This window comes from Pavona decussata, unplaced genomic scaffold (assembly GCF_977016875.1).
Source record: "Pavona decussata unplaced genomic scaffold, jaPavDecu1.1 SCAFFOLD_59, whole genome shotgun sequence".
NCBI classification, from domain to species: Eukaryota; Metazoa; Cnidaria; class Anthozoa; order Scleractinia; family Agariciidae; genus Pavona; species Pavona decussata.
Genome location: NW_028145481.1, coordinates 592851 through 615020, shown reverse-complemented (window position 1 = coordinate 615020; position 22170 = coordinate 592851). Strand labels below are relative to the sequence as shown.

Here is a 22170-nt window from a genome sequence, read left to right as displayed (position 1 = left end):
GATGGATTTCAAAAATTCCATCTGAGTACTACAAATCATATAAATGGCCCAGAGTTTGGCTTTAGAGGGGGAAGAGTTTTGCTTTGGTAAAGAAAAGAAATGAGGGAGTGGTGTTTCTCCCGATCTGTTCTTCTTTCAACAGGTCTTCAGAATGTAATAGTCAAATAACCTTTTTAGAATAAAAGATGTATTTATTTACAGTTCCTAAGCTTGTCTATTTTTGTTCTTGGGAACAAAAAAGAAGGCTGGATGGAGAAACCATAACCTTGGATCTTACAAGACAATCTTCACCGTGATTTCTCCAGTTTTCGTTGTAAAGGGCGCACGTTTTCCGGTCATTTTTAAAGCACAGTTCAACGTAATCAAATGCGTCGCGGCTCCAGAGAGAAAAATACATTAACACACTCATTAGCTTACACAGGAGCTTATAATTATAAGCTCCTGGCTTACAGAAGAGGAGCTCGCATGAGAGAAAATCGAATAAAATTTCTAACTACGCTAAGAGTTAATTCAACCACGTTGTAAAACTGTTTTGTTATCGACTCGTATAGCCGTCCATTTGAGTCACCAATCAAAGGCAGCAAGACAAGTTGATTGGTTTTGGATTTCGACACAATTTATAATTTAAGTGGTGGCACGTGCTTCGCATCATCAAGCAGGGAATCGCTATTGCAAAATCATGGAAATAAAAAACCCAAGGTCAGACAGTCACAGGTGGTTGTTGAAAATCGGATCAATATTTAATATTGATTATTTTGCAATAGTACGTCATTTCTATTCGAAGATAGTTTTCAAAACACTGACTGACCTTCCACAATCTGTTGTTTCACCTTGAGTTCTAACACGACTTGTGCCTTAATTCTCTGCCGGCATATCTATATTATGTTGTGGTGAAATACCTTTACAAATAGACCCGACAACTTCTAATTAGAATTCAGTGAGTGACACGGGTAAACTTGGAAAAAGGAAATCCGAGTGTTCCTGTCAGGAGTCGAACCTAAGACCTAATTTTTACAAGATGGGGTCGACTCTACAAGTGAAATTTAAGGAACACCAACCGGCAAGGCTTTTGTAATCGGTACAATATAAAGCATTTGTAGATTCCCATAAAACATCGTGAAAATTATCAAATCAGACAAAGCACTTCACTGAAACGGGACCTGTACAATAGTTTTAAAATGCGATCATAAGCTGACAGAGTAAGAGAAACCGGTAAGGGAACCCTTTTGCTCGAGAATCCGCGGTGAAGAACGTAAATTTGTACAGTATATATCAAACCTATTGTAATGAAGTCGTGTAACCATCGAAAAAAAATCTTTGAAATAATTTCTCCAATCCGAAATCCTCGCCACCAGAACTAGATTAGTCCCTCATGCTGGAATAGTAAACTGAGTGCCGGAAACACGCGAGCGCGCGCGGAAATTGCCTACTGCGAGGAGAGCTCGCGTGTTTCGCTGCAGTCTACCAGGAATCGCACGAGGAGTACAGCGGACAGCTTTTTTTAATGAAGAAAAACCCTCTCCTTGTAGTTTAAAGCGTGCTGTTTAAAAAATTTCATGACAACCGTGAAATGAGAAAAACAATCTACCAAAATTTCTGGTGGCATTCGTCAAATTTGATCACGTCGTCCTTGGATAGTTGTTTACGTGATGATACAGAAACCTTGCGAATTCCTACAAATATCGCTTCCAGGAAGCTAAAGAAAAAACGACCCAATTCCGCAGGAAATTAAATAGGCCGCTGAAAGGGAAAGAAATTGCTTCTTCTTGCACATAAGTTTAAGAAGGGACTGAAGCTGAAATTTCATTTTTCCCACAGAAAACCCCAGCGAAAAGAGTGAAAAGAACTCCTCTTTGCGATGCTAAGAAACTGGCGTCACATTGGCGATTTTATTCCGCGCTGGTTTAAAATTTAATGTGGTCTCCTGAGTAACAATATTTTTCGGAACAAAAATAGACTCGAGGAAGTAGCTAGGGATAAAGACCCCACATTAAAGATTTACTCAAGCATTCATTCGTTTTACAGTAATGTCATAATTTTTTAAGTCCCTGGGCGAAATCCTGTGTGTGTTTGGTTAGAGTGTTTCCGGTTTTTGCGTTGTAGAAATTTAAATCAACTTTAAGTTTCATTTTGACTTGAAAACGGCAAAACTGAAACGGGAAGCCAGATGAAACTGACGTCCTCAAACAGAGTGATCTGACAATATTCACACAGCGGCTCCTTTAGATCATTGGACGATTGTAAACATTATCTCGGAAATAAAGAACTTCCTCTAACATCTGTCACACAAACTGTTAGACAGTTTCTGCAATTATTACCGTGATCATGTTTATGCAATATTAATTACAACTTCCCGTAGCGTGCCTAAGCGTTAACCTCGGTTGCCGTTGGTTAGCCTCGCGGCAATATAAGTCATCACACCTTCTTCAGCTCAATGAGATATATAATTACTGTGTAATGGTAGTAACTTGCAGTTTCATCTAGCTCCGCCATGAACAGGCTTAAAGCCCAGCTTGTAATTTTCCTTGCGTGGGTGTCTTGTTTTTGCAAAGTTCACTGCGAAGATGGCTTCTTCGCCGAATGTACACGATTATGCAGCGAGGCAAGGTCCACAGGCAAATCAAAGGATTTTCAAGTAAGACCAATCACAATTTATTCATTTGTCTTCCTAACTTTCTCGCAAGTTAAACACATACAAAGAAACCGGCATGAGATATTTTGTGTATGCGTAGGTTAAGGCCAGATGGAGATGTATAAAGTTACCGAAATTTAATGTTAAGTGGAAGTACATGTAAGAACAAGGTAGTAACAGAGAATTGGACTGTTATCCCATTTCTTTTAGAACTGAGTGTGTAGGAGAAACAACAGAAATATACAAAGGAACGGATCAAATTTTACTGAAAGTGTTCGTTTACTTTTGGGAATATTTTCATGTTTCCCTGGTGTCCGACTGTCACGCTTACATGGACGACAGTCACGTTTTGCTTATTTAATTATTGTATATACTTTAAAAACCTTCTTTTCCAATCACGTTTAGGAGCAATTTTTGACCGTTTTGCTAAAAGGAGTTTGTGATGTTTCTTTTTTGCGGTTTCCAACGATTTTTGTCCTGTTCCGTTTTAGCTATGCGTAATTTCAATTTGGCCGAAAATTAAAACGAAATTTCCTGCATCAGTTTCAACCCTGATGAGGAAATTAAAAATCGAACTAAGATGAGATCAGGATACGGTAGTGATTATGCGCTCTCAAACAGGGATTCGGTAATTTGGGTTTCAGGAAATTTGCTTTAAAACGTCAGTGAGTGATTTAACAAAAACTGTCGTTGTTCCTAAAACACTTCGAATGAAGCGGATATATCATTGGATGATGTAATTCCAGAGCTTTTGATTGGCCGGCTTAGCTCCCATGAAATATGAGTATGGTAATCAGATGGCGACAAGTAAAACAAGGAAATAATTTCACGCACGTTTTGTCAAAATTCTAATAATTTCGCGAGCCTTTAGGTGAGGGAAATTAATAGAATTTTGATAAAACGCAAGTGAAATTTATTTCCTAATTTCACGAGTATACCATTTGATTACTTTTTGATGTCACGGTTGACAAATTACTCTCACAATCGTGAGTTGACTTGTTTATTGTATGGAGAAATGTTGCCATAGCAATTTTGTAATTTCACGTGTGAAAACATAAATTAACGGTGAAATTTCGCGCTAAAGTTATATTACATTACAACCATTATCCAGGTGAAATGTCAGCAGCCATTTAAACTGGCTTTCTGGTATTACTTCCAAAATAAAACGGCAAGATCTAAAACAATAAACAGCGTTCATTCAGGCTTGTTAGATATGGGATGATGGCGGCACGCACCTCGTTGGCTATCTATCAGTCTCATTTCTAATGCGCGCTCGTGGAATAAACTATATTACAAATAGCTAATTGTTTTCGAGCAGCAAATGTGACCACGGGATTTGTATCAAGGCTCCGTCCACGCAAACGCATGGGGTGTTTGAAAAAAGCATCAAAAGCTTCGTGTTCACACTATTGTTTTCGCACAGTGTTCTTCCGTATACACTAAAATGCTCCTAAACGCTGATACGCCACGAGGAAATGTTAAAACACGCATGCGCCGCAATAGTCGCGCCCGCGATATTGTGGCATTTCCCGCGTCAGCGTTTTCCGTTTTCGCTGTCCACACTAATACAATAAGGTGCTATTGTCAAATGTCTACCTTTTCGTTCAATCATGATTCGTTTCCGATGACAACGCCTGTCGCGCATGCTCGCACAAGAACTCGACACATCGATCCCAGACTAGAATTCTGAGCAACGTTGTCGGCTTGATATCAGACTGGAAGTTTCCTAGCAAGTCGGTGGTTAATTACAAGTAGAAATTACTTAAACTCAAGCCAAAAGCAGACGCTGAAAGATACTCCAGCAGTTTTCTTATAAAACAGTTCTGCAAAGACTAAGAAACATACTGATGAGCTTCATATTTTACACGTTATTGAATGGTTTTATTAATCTCATATCTCAACAGTCCGAGGCATGTATGAAGGAGTGCTTGTTAAAGGCAAAAGGTTAGTGCTGACTGAAACAACTACAGGTTATTTTGGAGAGTTCACCGCTGTCGTGGACTGATGAGGAATGTAGGATACTATGAATGGTTACGAGACGAGAAGACCATTGGGGGGGAGCAGGATGAGCGAAACTATGAATTTTTAAGATGGGGGAAAGTAAAGCTCTCTTTAAGGTTGTAAGCTAGATGTAGGAAAGTGTTGAACTCTATATCAGTGGAATAGAGTTAAAAAAAAAAAAAGACACACCAAACCAGATCAGAATGAGTTTTTTTCTTTCTGTTCAATAAACTAGACTGCATGTAAAATAAAAGTAGTGGTAAGTTGTTTTCTAGCGCAAAATGTAAAATAAAATACCAGACGTTTCGAGGCTGCTGCCTCTTCATCAGTGGTAAGTTGGAGTTTATCCAAGTGCGCAACACAGTCTAAACAACATTTTGTTTCGTTTTGCATGTAAAATAGACTGCAAGCAGTCTCTTTTTCCCCTTAAGTTTTGTAGCGCGTGAGGTCAGCGCGCGATGGATCTTGCGAGCGGTCAAGCCGCGAGAAACGCGGGCGTGCTACGTTTTCCTTCCCCTCCCAATCCCTCCCCGTTCACTTTTCTAATTTGCGTAGTTTCCGCGCGTGATCTGATGAAAAAAGTACGACTGCTCGCGCGCAGTCTACAAATAAAAAGTCGCATTACACTGACTGGAAACTAATTAAAATTAACATTTGTATCTCGATACAGAAAAGTCCAATGCTGTAACTCGACCAGCTACACAGTCGTCAACACCGGAACTTTCCCTCAGCTTAACACCAACTGAGACCACACCAAATTCAACTAAAGTCCTAGAAAACGGTGGGTATCAAATTATAAGGCGGCCAGGATCTTTAAATAGAGCCCCGTTCTCAGTCTTCATTGATTTTCAACCGGTTCGAGTTACTTCTTTACCTGAAAAATGTCGCTCGTCGGTCACTCTTTCGGCACATAAGAAGACGACTTGAGGCAAGTCTAGGAGGCACCGTATCATTGCATCCGCCATGGTTTAATTCCTTGATTTTTCTTAAGCCTTTTTCTGTTGTTTCTTTTTCATTAGGTTGTCCGAGTGGGGCTTTTCATAAACCGAGGCCAAATGAAGTCATACCGGGGGATGTGTCAGATGTAAATGTAAAATTCGTAAAGCAAACGAAGGATAACAGCCAGGGATGGGTGGCTAAAGTCAACTGGACAGCTCCAAAAGGTATCAAAGACAAATAGGTAGAAATGATCAATGTACTACGTAATGTGTACAACATCATTTCGAGACTTTCAAAACAGCTGATTATTGCCAATAAGCTGCAATAAAATATCGCCTGTATTACGCAGTTAAGTTGTATAGTCCTAAAGCCCTTCTCTTGATTCACACCCAGGGCCCGGTTGTTCGAAAGCCGATTAACGCTAATCCCCGATTAAAAGTTAATCGGGGTTTTCATTTCGCTCATTAAAAAAATGCTTTGAAGAGCTAATTTTAACCCAATGGTAAAGAAAAGTCTAAGGCAAAACTAAGGCACAAAAATCTTCTAGAAGAATCTGTATTGATTAGTAATTAAAATGGAATCAAAGTTCACGTTAAACCAGGATTAACTTAATCGTGCTTTGAACAACTGGGCAGAGGTTTTTCTCGATTGCCTTGAGGACTCGGAATCGGTCGGAGGCCAATTGTCGTCGGGCGAAGGCCGACGTCACGAGGACAGAAAAACCTTTTCGCGCAGGCCATACTAGAAAGACAGTAAGAGACTTCGACCGGAACCGGAAGCTGTACAAAAAAGCCTTTTGCATCCAAGGTATTTGTTTCTTATGTTTTTTATCGTAGATGTGAACATTTCCTTGAACTGGCGTGGTTACCTAGTGGTTTGGACATCAGTAGGGGACCCAGGTCTCGTCCGCTGCAAAATGTTACCCAAGGTAATTGACTGATTTTTATTGATAAATACACTTTATGACTGCACTGTGTATGGTTCCTATCTTTTCATTCGCTGCCAGCACTTTTTTTGAGCGGGATTTGCACTGATAGCCCGTCATACATACATGCATACATACATACATACATACATACATACATACATACATACATACATACATACATACATACATACATACATACATACATACATACATACATACATACATACATACATACATACATACATACATACATACATACATACATACATACATACATACATACATACATACATACATACATATACTTTATTTATCCTCGAATTTACAGAGTAGCTTTGAATAGCTAATATCTTCGAGAAAATAAATATTAGAAAGAAAGAGTAAATAGACAAAATAAAATAAAATGAAATACAATTACAATCACAATTCTATCATTTTATAAACACTATAATTATACATACAACATTATATACACTGTGGAAAGCCCTCATAATGAAGGATCTTTTGCTTGAGTCTTTGCAAGGAAAAAAACGCAGAAGCTCTCTTTTCGAAGACCACACTACGGTCAAAGGAGAGAGCAACGTAATAACCTGTATTGGAGTTCAAGGAGTTCAGTGTCGATCAGTGTAAAATATAGATATGAAAACAATAAAGTGGAACCTAGCTATGTTAGCGGCCAAAGGGAGAACTGAAAAAGGGGACTTCTGAACGTTGTACACTTCGAGAACTTGAAATTGTACTACTACTGATATACGCTGCAAGCAAAACAATGAAGATCTGAAAACATAAACATGATAATGATTACGATAACCTTAGAGCGGTTTTCGGTGACGAAAGTGATTCGCGTTCGCTTTGTTTGGCTTTGCTTTTGACGCTTTGTGATTGGTTAAAAAATCTCAACCAATGAGGATCAGACCATTACCAATCGTGATTTGCTTATGATCATTTTCCCGTGCATGATGCTAGTTATGTATTTTCTATCAATTCTGATTGGTCCATGCATTGTGCTGTTTACTTCTGCAGTGAAGGGTTGGGTAAGATGGTTCTGACAACAGTCGATCTACTGAGAGATCAACGCTTATCTGACTGATAATGATAACTGTTACACGGTAGTTAATTTGGCGGGCTATAGAAACACCGTTGTACGTGAAAAAACTAATAAAACGTTCTTTTATCTTTAATTTTTAGGACCAGTTGCACCTTAATATCAACGAAACCGAACAATGGAAATACCCAAACAAAATTTTCCTCGCAGTAAGTAGTAAGCCTCAATGTTAAAGAAAAGAAATGGCATTTTTTATATATCCTTTTTAATGCTTCTCTTAAGCGGCCTTCACACGGCAAACTTAAGTTGGCAAACTCGTGTTGGCGAACTTCAAAAAGTTGGCAAACTCGAGCCTTCACACGTCAAACTCGCATCAAATCACAACACACACTAATTTTTGCAACAGGGCCGACGTAGTGCAGTGGTCTGCAGTGGCACTCACAAAAAGTTGCCGCTTGTGTCTTGGTCCTATTGTATGTTAACGCCGAAGAAGAAACAGAAAGCGCTGGAAAAATAGAAAGGTTTGGACGAAACCTTATGTCAGTAGAAATCCCACCCTTGGAGCTTACAACACGCTCGTCCAAGAGCTTCTCGCGGAAGATGCTGCAGCATTCAAAAATTTTTTGCGAAAGGACCAAACTTGCTTCGACGAGCTTTTAGAAATGGTTAAGCCACAACTAAGTTTTGAACTTCCTCGGTGAATTGAAAAGTTGCACCTTCGTCTACACGTCCGTCCGCCATTCTGTGAAGTGTCACGCAAATCACGTGAATAAAGCGCGTATTTTGATTGGTTGACAGTCACCAACACACGTTTGCCAACCGTTCACACGTCAAATACGAGTTTACCAAGACGAAAAAGTGGTGAAAAAGTTGGCGAGAATAGAGGCAAGCTCTATTTGTCGCCAACAGTTTACCAACTTGTTTGCCGACTGTTTTTGTGCCGTTCACACACACCAACTTGAGTTTGCCAACACAAGTTTGCCAACTTTAGTTTGCCGTGTGAAGGCCGCTTTATCCGTCATCATCTCAAATTTGACTGAATTTAGAACCCACCCAACGGTATGGCGATTGTTTCAGTTCGCTGAATCGCGGAATTGAATAATTTCCTGGAAAAAATTGTCACCGCATTTTCTTTTTCGCCTAATACTGTCACTTACACATCTGCAGTGTCTTCTTCGTCACAAAACAAAACTCCCTCGTAGTGCAGCAATAAAAGAGCCGAGACAAACCCAGCAGTACCATGATTAAAGAAGGCGAAATTACTGTCAGCTTGAATTATCGAACCAAGTTTGATTTAATTATTTCGGGTGTTTTCTCTTGATCAGTACCATTTGAGATTCTACTGTATTGTTTAATCGTGACACCTCTCACTCATTTTATCGTTTCCTCAGGTTATTCCTTTGCCCATGAAAAGAGATTCAGTTGAAATGGAGGATTTTGACCCAAAAATTCCAGGTATAACAAAATGCCTCCTTACATTTCTCACTTTTCAAATCCAAATCAATGTTTCATGCGTTTGTTTTTTAGTTGACCATCAGGGCACATCATTTTGATCAGCCCACCATACTTCTTTTCCAAAACATATTTTTTGTGTGTATACGTTATAGATGCAGTCAATTCGTTTAATTCACTGAGTACCTTTGACCCCAAAATCTCGTACTTCTGATTAAGAGCTTTAAGCTCAGTGCGCGAGTGGCCGAGTTCGAAACCTGTCCATGATGGTTTATAACGACGACGGCGACGGCAACGAGAACGTCAAAAAAGCAATAGGCTTAATAGCCAAAACAACAACTCTGCACGGGCATTACACTTTTTGGTGCATTTCTTTGCCGTCACTACACGACTAGGACGTGAAATTTCCTGATGGGACGTTTTCAGTTATGGAGGACGTAAACACACGACGATCAATTTTTCTTTCTCTTTCTAAACTTGGGTGCGGTCTCCAAGAATTCAACTCCAGGAAATTTCACCTACATTTGACATTTAAAGCGAGTTGGAATAATCGAGCGACGTTTGAAAAGACACGAATTCTTTTGAATAGTGACGTTTTCGCTGTCGTCGCCGTCGTCTTTGCGAAAGTTCCGTAATGTCAGTGGCGGGCCCAAACCTTCAGGTAAGAGGGGGAAGGGCCGGAGGGGGGCTTAGAACGCTCCACTCGCTTCTCTTCGTGAGATGGAACATCTCGGAGCCCTCCCCTAGATCCGCGCATAATTTTTTATTTATTATTATTATTTATTTTTTTAACATTTAACATTGCTGAACTTTTTTGCTTTTAATATTGGTTGCAAAAAACCCCAAAACCCCGGCAGTAAATTGAATTAATAAAATGTGTTGTATTGTAGATTGGGGTGTTGGATTCACAGTTCACCGAACAGGTCAGATATTAATTAAATTTTACTTTGGTCAGTAGTTACTTAAATAAAATAGCAGAATCACAAACGAGAACATGAGTGCCGGCTCTTTTCTGGATACAAATCGACACAACAAAGCTGGTTTAAACAGCACGGCAGCAAGCTTTCAGATGACGGTTTCGTAGACACTTCATAACGTGACATGCAGCCACCCGTGCTAAGTAACATAATTCATATGCTCTCGAGGACCGCGAGTTCTACTGTCCACTCAGAATTTGAAATTTAGTTTCAAATTCCAGAAAACTAACTCAAAACTGTTAGTGAATAGTTTCCAAGAAGTTTTGAGTGGACATTAAAGTGTGCCTCCAGAATTTGCCGCCACAGTCACTCTAGGACACACAAGGACTAATCGCTGCATCTTCCCTCTCGCCCAACTACTATAAGTCTTATCCCTTTTGTCGCTTTTCTCCTTAATGTAATGTGTATTTGCTTGCATCGTCATCACTGGAGACCCAGGGGCAGATACTCCGCACGGGGCGTAGATTTTATGCCATTCTCCTACTGCAACGGGCTCGTATTTGTCATCTTTTCTGCTAACATACTTCTTCCGTTGTCTCATTTTAGGCGGTAAACATTTCCGACTGCAATCTCCAGAGGGAATCTCTGTTGTCATAGTGGCAGGATTCATCACTGGCTTGGCTATTGTGTGGGTTGTAAACATCTACATCATCAAACGAAAGAGCCTCACAGGATATCACGTGATGTTCACGTGTACGGCCGAGAAAAAGGCGGGAAAAAATGCGGACGGGCAAAAGGATCAGCTGTTTGTCTGATAGGCCTTAAAAAGCGGGAAATGTCTCGATTCAGTACAATATTTAACAGTTATACATACATACTTTATTATTCACTCCCCACAAGGGGATTATCCTGCGAAATCACACGGAATATCGCCTGATACTTAGCCGACAAGAACGTAGGCCGAGTTGGCTAAAATCAGGCGATATCGCGCAAGATCAGACAGGATAATTGTTTTATTATTTAACATATTGATAACAAAGCACAATTTTATTTACAAACTCTTCAGTAACAAATTGAACAGCTTTAAGGGCTTTAAGGGCTTTACAAATTATTTAATGTTTACGTAAGGTTTCAGACAGTCAGACAAAAAGCCGTTGCTTTTATATAAATAAAAATTAACTACAGAAAATTATACTGTCTGTTAAAATATAGCGATCATCTCGTGTTATATATAGAAAAATAATATAAGAAGAGAAAGTTAGTTGTATGGTTCACTTAATTTAAAGCTAAATAAATAAAATTCAAGAGAATTGTCTTTCCCAGCCAGTTGCTCGTATAGCATGATATTTTTTCTTAGACTATAGTTTTTCTTAGACTCTACTCTCAGCGAACGTCGGCCGCAAACACACGAGAAGACTCTAAAAATCACCCAGGCCCCAACCTTTTTCGTGAAAAATGCGTTAAACAGAGGAGTAGGGTAGACTTGCTTACAAGTCGAGCTTAGAGAGCGCGAAGCGCGATTGTCAGAGCTCGAAAGCGAGCGAGCGACTTTGAGAAAGTCTAAGGAGTAAGGCTGCAACAGTCCAACAACACCTTGCGCTAGGGAGGTTTTTTTTTTCTTACATAGAGTCGACCTCTTAAACTCCCTTTCATGGTGTCCTTCATGTAGTTAAGATCCTCACCCACCGCGGCCTATGTACAGTTGTACGTACACTGTAGCAGTCGTTTCCTTTTCAAAGCGATGGCGAGAAGCGACCGAAACCTTCCTCTTTTCTTTCTTTCTTTTAGACCGCGAGCAGTCTCTCTTTGGCTCGAGCCTGATCTGCGGGACAGAACGCAAGATATTTGAAGCGCTAGTCGCGCGCACGAGCGGCAAAGCACTCGATACTCGAGCAAAAGAGAGACTGCTCCAGTCTATCTATCTATCCTTTTTTTCTTTTTTCCTTTATTTGCACTTAAGATAAGAAAAGATAATCTTTATTTAATCACGGACAATTCATCAACTATATTAAAACCAAATAAATTATTACAAACTTCATGCCTTCACGAGCCTGCCGCGCGCAAGAAGCGAACGAAAGCTTCTTTTTTGCACTTCATCTCTGCCTTCATGGGCCTACCGCGCTCTGCGACTACTCATAGCTACTAGCGTGTAGAGTAGTTGATGTAAGATTGTTCTTTTATTAAGTAGCCTGCGATCACGGCAGACTCCTTTTCCGGCGGGTGAAACAAAAGCCAAAAAGGAGTCTGCTCTTGCAGACTATAAATTGAAGTTCAGGTTGGTTGTACCGAACTTGTGCGGGTCTTGAAACACTGTTTTAGCCGTGACTTTTTGCCTTTTTGCATTTGACTCGAGCTTCACCTCCAGTGTATTTGATCGGACCAGGGACCATTTTTGCCGACCATTTGACACACTCACGCAACAATCACTTGAACGACCCAAACTAACCCGCGAGCTTTATTGTCGTACCCACGCAGTCGTTTTCAGGGGAGTAATAGCCTGTTCCAGGCTCCGCGAGAAACGCGAAGGAGAGGGCGAGGGGAACGAAATCGAAATAAGGCTTTTGAGAGTCTGACTGTTTACTTACTGGTTATTCAGTTCGACTTCAAGTCTTTTCTAAAGTGAAGTATGTGGAGGCTGGTCGGCGCTGTGCGTCTTTGAATTGTTTTCTCTTTGAATGTGTGACATTCTGAAACCCAATTCAGCTAATGGTTCCTAAAAACTTTTTTAGTATTGTTTATCGGAAACTTGCAGACTTCTCACAGACTAACAAAAAGGTTTGGTCGCGGTTGGAGTCTGGGCTCGTCTGGGCTTTAAAGACTAAAAACAGAAGAAAGGGACTGGGAGCGAAATGTGGACGCAAGATTCAACATGGCGGACGCGGAAGCACAACAACCCCCAGGTAAGAGGAGGTGAAATCTCGCTTTTACTTCTTGAGGAAAGGAGTTCAACTGGTTTAAAAGCATTTAAAATGTCATTTTATTTCTTTAAGGGGAGAGCAAGAAACGAAACTACAGGAAGGACAAACGTAAGTGGCGATAAACTCAACCAATAAGCTATTAAAGCAGAGGCCTGACTGTATGCTTGTTCATTCACGGTAGTGTGAAAATGCAGCTGAACTTTGAAAGGGGAATACAGGGCAGTTAAGCTGACGATAACTTATTTTTGTTGTTTTTGGCAGCTTGGGATCATGAGGGGATCGACCACTGGAAGATTGATCCTTTTACTGTTGAAGACAATCCACGTGGAATGCTGGAAGAGAGTTCATTTGCAACTTTGTTTCCGAAGTATAGAGAAAAATACCTCAGAGAATTCTGGCCTTTGGTGGAAAAAAAGTTGAAGGAATATGTAAGAATTCAGATGTAAACAGACCATTAGATTGAGATTTTATTAATTTTATCATTATATACAGTCAAACGTGTAATAAGCGGTCACCTTCGGGTAATGGCTAAGTGACCGCTTAATACAGGTTGACCACTTAATACAGGTTGCACAGAATACATCACTTACTTGGTTAAGAAAGTTCGGCAATAAAATGGTATGACAAAGGAGAGCATGGTATTGAAACAGACTAGTAAAACATTAACGCCACAATTGTGCTGCTCATTAGAAGATCAATTGCCTGGCACGCTATTTGTTACCATATTTAAGTGGTTTCCTTTTACAAGGTGACCGTTTAAAACAGGTCAAGACAATAGAAACAGCTCGCTGGGACTTAGTATAGGGTGACCGCGACCGCTTAATAGAGGTGACCGTTTAATACAGGTCAGGATTACAGTAAATAAGGGAAGTAATTTTCGGGACTTTGACAACTGACCGCTTAATAGAAGGTGACCGCTTAATACGGTGCAGCTTAATACAGGTTTGACTGTACATGTATATATCCTGTAGTCTGTGCTTTTATCAATACTGGTACCTGACATTTGTTTTCAAAATAAAATTGTTAAAGGGATTGAAGTGTCAGCTGGATGTTATTGAGGGAAGCATGACAGTGAGCACAACAAGAAAGACTTGGGATCCATACATCATCGTTAAAGCCAGAGACATGATCAAGCTTATGGCAAGAAGTGTTCCGTTTGAGCAGGTCTGTTTAGTTGTACAGGTGTATGGGCTATAAATGGCACACACATACAACAGGCAATCTCCACACAGTAGAGTCTAAAGAGTACATTAAAAGAGCTAAATTATAGTGTTACTTTAATGTTTGTCGTCACCCATTCAAATGGTCACCATTCTGTCCTAATGGCCTACTTTCATGTTGATGGTTAGAATATTACCCATGTATGATTCAGCTTTTAAAGCATTCTTTCAGTTTTTCTTGGATTTACACTTTGTCAGTGTTTGACAGTTTTAATTTATATCTACTTCACTACAGGCTCAACGTGTTCTGGAAGATGATGTGGCATGTGATATTATTAAGGTTGGATCCCTAGTTCGAAACAGGGAGAGATTTGTGAAAAGAAGACAAAGGCTCATTGGACCAAATGGAGCAACGTTAAAGGTCAGTTTGAGAACCTACAGCTGTAACAAAATAATATTCAGGGGAGTAGGGAAAAGGGTGAAACTAAAGCCATAACATCATGGATTGCATGTACATCAAGGACTATGAACAGAATGTGAACACAAAATGGGAGGGAAGCAGTGTGGCCAAATGGTTAGGATGCTGGACTTGAAATCTGGAGGTCCCGGGTTCAAGTCCCGCTCTGACTGCTAGCTGGAGTTGTTTCTCCGTAGCCCTGAGTTCAACTCCTCGGCCGCGCTTGTAAATAGCCAGCTGGTCTGCCTCCTGCCAGTTGGGATTTATTGATCATGTTACGTTCAGTTTAAATTATTTCTTTATGAAGTTTAATGCTTGGCCCCACTAGTAATTGTGCTATAAATGTTGTGGTTCAATTTTATCCTTGGTTCAATTTTTCTTTTTCTTTGTTTTATACTCATTGTCATATATTACCATATTCAAAAACAAATGAAAATATAAATTGAACCAAGGATAAAATCTAACCACAACATAAACACTGCCGATGGTAAATAAAGGATTTATTTTCATTATCATTATCATTTATTAAGAATACCAAGATGTTGGTGCTAAAAATTCATCTGTGTAAAATAGAGTTAATTTGAAGACTATAACATTAGAGAGAGTAGTGATTAATAGCAAAGATGTAGTCTTCAGGGTATGATCAGCATGTGATTACAAAGAACAATTCTGAGATCCTTACTTGACTCAAATCCATGAACTTCCCTTTGGGAGTTGAACCCCTGAGCAATGAAGGGTGAGATGACTGGGACTTGAGAGGAAAATTCATTCACAACTAACTTGAAGTACTTACATATCTTCTCAAAGGCTCTTGAACTACTGACTCAGTGTTACATTATGGTACAAGGAAACACAGTAGCCACCTTAGGACCATACAAAGGACTCAAACAGGTCAGAACTTGTGGTTTTTTTTTCACCATCTTTTTGAAACAAATATTAAGTGAAAATTCACCTCTTTTTTGAATTAATAGCAGACATGCCACTTGGATGTTTAATTTTAAATTTCTAGCCAAAGCCTGGCTCTGATATACCACTAGCTACACTGAAGGCATTTGGACTGATTTCTGTGCTTAGATATGAATTTAAAAAGTACACACACAGTTATGAGTGACAGACACAAAACTTAGAGTATAGGTGGGTACCCTGATAGCAAATACCTCAGAATTCTAAAAACTTTTGGTCCACTAGCCTTATTATTGTATGACAAAAAGGTGGAGGCTGAGCCCCCCATCTGTGCCCCTCCCCTCCCCCCAAGATCTACTGACAGACATTCCTTGTTTTAGCGTACAATAATATTGAAATTGGAAACTGTTGCTTTGTGTTTATATATGCTGAATACACACACTTGTTAATATACTTGAAGGAGGCTGGGTGAAGTCAAACGACAACTAAGATCACCCCTGCATCTCAAGCTCAAACAAACGTACAAGTTCTTCCGCATTCACACTCACATTTGCACTGTGAGCTGTGTAAATCTGCTTTCTGTATATTTTTCTTTTGAATCTGTTGGTTAAAAACAGGGCACATGTTGTTAACCTTTGTGACTTCCATATTGGGCAGGTTCGGAAAGTGGTAGAAGACACCATGAAAAACGTTCACCCTATTTACAACATCAAGGTAAATTAATGTACTTTACAGTCAGTCTACATCAAGCATGACCAGTTTTTCCAAGAATGAAATGAACATTCAAACGAATATTTCTCTGGAAATCTTTCCTAATAAGATGCATTAACTGAAAAGAAAAAAAAAAATCAAAATACACTGTGCTTGGGAAACAATATTATTGTTATTTTTTAAATACTTTATGCTGTAATATAACGAAAAATTCATAGCTTGATACTGCCAATAGACTATAAGGGAAATTTCTATAGGAACTCTGAAATCTCACTGGCACTCCATTCAAATTTCAAAAATACTGGTAATGCGTGATGTAGATTGACTGTAAAGTGTTTACTGCAGTCAATTTCTAATGTATTTTGAGTGTTTTTACCTTGGAACAGTTAGGTCCATGTTCAACTCTTGTTCTGAATCCTTTTTGCAGACTCTGATGATCAAAAGAGAGTTAGCCAAAGATCCAGAGTTGAAAAATCAATCGTGGGACAGATTTCTTCCCAAGTTTAAACAGACAAATGCAAAGAAGGTTAAGAAACCCAAGTTTAAGAAAAAGGAATATACTCCTTTCCCTCCACCACAAACTGAAAGCAAGGTAATTGATATTCAGATATGCTTCATGGTCAAGGGTTTTGAATATGTACAGTGGAACCTTGATTTAACAAACCTCTATATAACAAAGTCCTCGGTATAACAAACAATATTCTCCAGCCCGGCCTTTTAAAAGTATGGAACAGATATAACGAACCAATTTCCCTAGTCCCTTGGCCCTTCATTAAATCGAGGTTCCACTGTACAAAATGTTGGTGAGTCCTGCCATTTTGAGCAAAGTATGGATAAATAATCACAAACATATTTCATTTAAACATGCTCAGTGTTTGACGTTTTGAGTCTAGTAGGTAGGTAAAAGTTGTACACACGCCTAGATGGCCCACATGGCCATAGCTTAACTCAGTCTTTGTAGCATGTAGTAACTAGAGCCCTGCCCACACTAATGCATTATTTTTCAAAAGTCTCTGTTTTCGTCGTGTTGTAAATGTAGTAAAATATTTTGTCTATACTAGCATTTTCATGTCATTTTCACCTGTCCACACTTGACTAAAACACTTGAAAATGATGAAAATGACTGGGACCTGGGGTTGCGCATGTCTAGATGCTTAGATTTGGACTGGAACTGATGCCGTGACATTAAATGTTATGTCATCATTTTCAAAAAACTCCATTTTCACCTGTCCACACTAAGAACAAAGCGTTTTCAAAATTATGTGTTTTTAAGTGTCCACTTTTGAAACCATTTTTGAAACTCCATGTTTCTATCAGTGTTTTGTATTGTTTTAGTGTGAACAAAGGGAAAAAAAACAAAAAGTATGATCGTGTTTTCAAGTATTACTACTCCCCCTGGATGGCTTGCTACAGTGTAGGTCATTTACATTCAGTCTACATTACACATGACCAGTATTTCCAAGAATGAAATGAACATTTTAATTCATCTTGTAAATGTCCGGCACTTGAATGGAATCTTGAAGAGTTCTCTGGGAATCTTTCCTAAAAATTCGTATTAACTGAAAAAAAAAAGAAAAGAAATTTGATATACTTGGCAAACAATAATCGTTATTGTTATTTTTACAACACTTAATGCTGCAATGTTACAAAGAAAAATTCATACCTTTATACCATCAATAAAAAGGGGGAAATTTCTATGGGAACTCTGGAATCTTGCTGGCGTTGTTCAAAACTGACATGTAAATTTCCAAACTCCATTCAAATTTGAAAAATACTGGTCACACAGGATGTGGATAATTTGACTGTAAGGCCAGGCTTCCCCCTCCCCCAGTGAAGAGATACATTGTGGAGTAAACTTTCTGGTCTAAGAAAACAACATAACCAAAGAGGCTTTAGGCATCAAACAACCACACTTCCAGTAAACTTTTTTGCTAAGATTCATTGATGAAATCAGCATTGAAATTCTGTTGTCAACAGGCTCTTGCAGCTTGGGTCATGTCAAGGAGAAGTATTTTATATTATAGGCTGAGTTATACAGCCTGGGTTCCATTCCTTGCTCTGAAAAGTTTTCTCTGGGTACTCTGGTTTTCCTCTCTCCTAAAAATAAACATTTCCAAATTCTAATTTAATCTGGAGAGTGCCCTCATACAGTCTGTAAAGTGCATTTGATCTTCTTGCCATGGAATTATGAGCTTTACAAATACATTTTACCCCATAATTTTATGAAAAATAAGTCACATGACACCCTGGCCTAGGGCCTATGTATCTCTAAATGTCAGTTGTTACATGTAGAATGTTTTGGCACAGATTAGAAGTTTGGTTCCTTGGGTACTTTACTTTTACCTGTGTTTGGTTTTAGATTGATAAGCAGTTAGCAAGTGGTGAATACTTTCTGCAAGAAAAAGAAAGGAAATTGAAAGCCCAACAAGAAAGAAAGGTATGTTGACGAGGGTCAATATGATGCTTACATTCAGAAAACTTAGAATAGAATGTAGGTACCAATGTCATTTATTTTTGCAACTCATTTTATTTTTAATAAGTTGTAGGATTTGAAAAGGTAAAAACCAAGTTGAAAAGAAAAATGCCCAAAAAATGAATGTGTTCGAGGTACTGAGACATTAACTTAGCAGTATGACAGCATTGAATCTTGTAGCTATGGCACTGTATTCTGTTGACCAAGGATCTTATAGAGGGTCCCAGTGGTCCTGTTATCCCTTCTCTCACCTGACCGCCTCTTTTATTTTATAAAGAAAAATGTCCCAGGGGTTGAATTTACATTCCTAAGTATTTTTCTCTCCCTCCAGTCCTTCTGAGTTTCCAAGAAGGCCAAAGTACATGTATCTTGTGAAAGATTTCTTGCATTAAAATTTAACCAGGCTATTTTCTGGCTTAGCGTGGTCCTAGTATAAATGAAAGCACAAGTGTCTTGTATGCTCCTTTTGACTTGCTTTAATTTGTTATTAAAATTTTTATACAATATAGTCTCGGCAAACAGCGGCTGAAGAAAAGAGGAAAGCTCAGCGAGAACAAGCATTCATTCCACCAGTAGAAGAAAAACCCAAAAAGGAAGCTAAGAAAAAACGTAAGGTTTATGTAATGATTAAACTTGCAGTGGTATGTGCAGTAAAGTTTTGATAAATGAAACCCTTAACTTGACCCTTTCAGAAATGTAACGTTGTGGTTTTGATGTAAGCTACTCGCAAGACATTGTTGAAACGTCGCAGGTTCGCCGAGTGAGGAAGAGAGAGCACACACACATAAATTATGGGCAGCTTAATATATACAAGTTGGCGAATGCCACGCAGGACATTGGCACGTGCTAATTATCAACATAAATAACGACACAAGAAACTCTTGCCCTTGGTCACTCATTACACCCTTAAGTCCCAATACTGACCAGTATCAAACTTCTCCCTACCCTATCACTCCTTAATCAAGCATTCAGATCGTGAGAATACAGCAATTCATCACCAATGACAAAATGTATTCAAGTTGATGTTTAACAAATTCTCCCAACTGGTAACAAAAGCAATATTTAGAGAACAGCAAGGAGAATTAAGACATTAAAGCCTGATAACTCAACTGTATCTTGAGCAGGCTGTTTGGATGATTAAAGTCACTGAAATGGGATCCTACATACACTCAATACTTTGCATACAACTACAGCCCTGTTAGGGTAAATTGTAGGGCGATGTAGCAGCTCTCGTAAGGTCTCACGTGATTGGCTTGTAACCCTTCTAGGAAACAATAGAACAAACAACAGAACAATACCTGCAACAATAGCAGCTGCTACACAATTAAAACAATTACAAGCTTACGAGTGAGAGCTGCTACTCTAAGTATTGAAATTGTGACAATCAATATGGCTCTATAACAGCAACGTGAAGAAAATGAAATGATGACATTTAAAACAGCTGCTGCATGAAATTGAGACATCAACACTGGGAAAAATCTTGTACATGTATTTCTCAAATTCAGCAGCAGCTTGGTGGTATTGAGAAAGATGAGGATGCGTTTACATGAAAACAAAACATCTTTAGACCTCCTGTATTGTGACAAAAAAAATATTTGCAGTTGTATTATGTCACCTGATTAAACAGCATTCTGACAGGCCAGGGACATTCTGTCTGAAAATTACCACATCACAAGTTTTCAACAACAACAAGTGAATTTTTTTATCAGACTTATTACAAATTACTCTCTTGACACTTTTATTATTATTATTATGTCTCTTGAATGTCTTGAGTTGTTATCCATTTCACGATATTAATAGTGTGCAAAAATTCCTTTCCAGTTATGTTATTGAATTTTATTGCATGCAACCATACTTGTACAGTACGCTTAGAGTCATGTTGATTGTAAAACTTATTTTATTATTTGTTATTCAATATTTAAAATATATCATTATTATAAAAAATTATTATTATTATTATTATTATTATTATTATTATTATTATTATTATCATTTTATTATTTTTAAAATTGTCTATTAAAATACACAATGGCTACTGCAAATTACAATAAATTACAACATATTAGGGATGAGATGTTTGTAGCAAGTTGAGTCAGGGGGATAAATTTATGAACCTTGCAGTTTTTGAGTTACCCCCCTGCCTTTAACGTGCAAAACAAATAAGATAAAGGGACTGCAGATAGAGGCAAGTAAATAGCGTGCAAATACAGGAAGACAGACTGAACTATATGAGCAGTGGATATAGAATCGAATGTTCAAAGTTTTGAAATTGAGACTGTGGATATACTGACTTAGACCCCTTAATAGGCCACACAGACAGATTACATATATATCGTACCTGATGGATCGCAAACAAGCATAAACTTGTCAATGAATTATTGTAGTTATTGTACACAGAGTGTATTGATATGTTTGAAAGATTGTTTTTGTTATTATTTTTTCCCAGAAAATGGGGATAAAGTAGATGTGGAAGCTTTGAAAAAGAAAATAAAAAATTCACAGGTAAGATCATTCTTTATGACTTTGAAGTTGTTGTATTCGATTCTCCTGTCTGTAACCTTTTGACAACAGTTATTATCATTGAAGAGTTCATCTCATCAACTTCATATGTTTTAGTACCAGAACAAACTTTTGAGTGTGTGGATGAAATCCACACATGATAAGAACTAGAGTAACTTTCCAGTGTTGCTGTTTGTTTGTGTATATTTTTGCTGGTGAAAATAACTTTTATTCTCAGTACCCAAAACATTTTCATCTTTTAGAAGAAAAAGTTGTAACTAACAGTACATGTAAAACTTTGTTTTATTTTTTACACTTTCAAATGTTTTTATCCTTCATAGAAGAGGAGAAGTCTTGGACAAAGCACCTCAGAAATTCCACCAAAAAAGAAGAAAGGCAAAAGTTGAACAAATGGGAAAGTGTTGCACTGAATTCTGCCATCAACTAACACCATGCAGAGTCCACTGTACTCTAGTACAGCAGCTACATCCATACGGACATGCTTGAGCTCAATTATCACAAACTGACTCAACAAATTGGCTGGATATATAAGGCTGGATATCAAGCTCTGTGGAAATTTCACATCTACACTACTATGGGATGAAAGACAATGTCTCTGGTGTTCTTGTGTCCTTCTTGCTGTGATTCTCAGATTAAAATTCTAGTCCTTGGGATAAAAAAAAACCCTCTTGCATTTGTACACTACATGTACTTCTCAAACTGATTAATAATTCATGAAGAGAAAACAAAGGAAATCACTACCCGTCCCGTGAACGAGGTTTGGAAATGTGATCTTAATTATCATAAAATTTTGTGAACTTTTGCTTCGAATTTCTCCAAGAATTATCAATAGTTTGAGAAGCTATGTCAAGCACTCGAAAGAGTGTTTCCTCGTATTTCCAAACACCTCGAAATTAGTTTAAAAAAAAAAACTTGGCTGCGCCTCGTTTTTCCAACCTACTTCTCGGTGTTTGGAAATCGGAGGAAACACTCTGACACGTGCTTGATCTATTACGTAGCAACCCCTCTGTCACATACTCTGTATAGGCTGTACTGGAGTGTCTATACACTGTAGGTTAACATCTGATCAGAGGGTGCATGGAGGCTTGTGTTTGCTATTTAAATCATGTGTAAT

General features: G+C 38.5%; 2 protein-coding genes across 2 annotated transcripts; both read left to right on the top strand.

The window, feature by feature from the left end:
* The first annotated feature begins 2345 nt into the window (after nt 1-2345).
* LOC146479298 (uncharacterized) lies at nt 2346-11240 on the top strand. The gene is made up of 9 exons (XM_085110939.1): nt 2346-2635; nt 4537-4576; nt 5304-5414; nt 5653-5796; nt 6409-6500; nt 7689-7754; nt 8937-9000; nt 9888-9920; nt 10521-11240. The coding sequence occupies exons 1-9, from the start codon at nt 2492-2494 to the stop codon at nt 10727-10729; spliced, it is 903 nt and encodes a 300-aa protein (XP_084967065.1). The 5' UTR covers nt 2346-2491; the 3' UTR covers nt 10730-11240.
* Nucleotides 11241-12738: 1498 nt separating this feature from the next.
* Nucleotides 12739-21728, top strand: LOC146479297 (KRR1 small subunit processome component homolog). The gene is made up of 12 exons (XM_085110938.1): nt 12739-12814; nt 12905-12940; nt 13094-13260; nt 13862-13996; nt 14288-14413; nt 15257-15340; nt 16010-16066; nt 16491-16655; nt 18423-18500; nt 19046-19145; nt 20983-21038; nt 21377-21728. The coding sequence occupies exons 1-12, from the start codon at nt 12784-12786 to the stop codon at nt 21440-21442; spliced, it is 1101 nt and encodes a 366-aa protein (XP_084967064.1). The 5' UTR covers nt 12739-12783; the 3' UTR covers nt 21443-21728.
* The last annotated feature ends 442 nt before the right edge of the window (nt 21729-22170 follow it).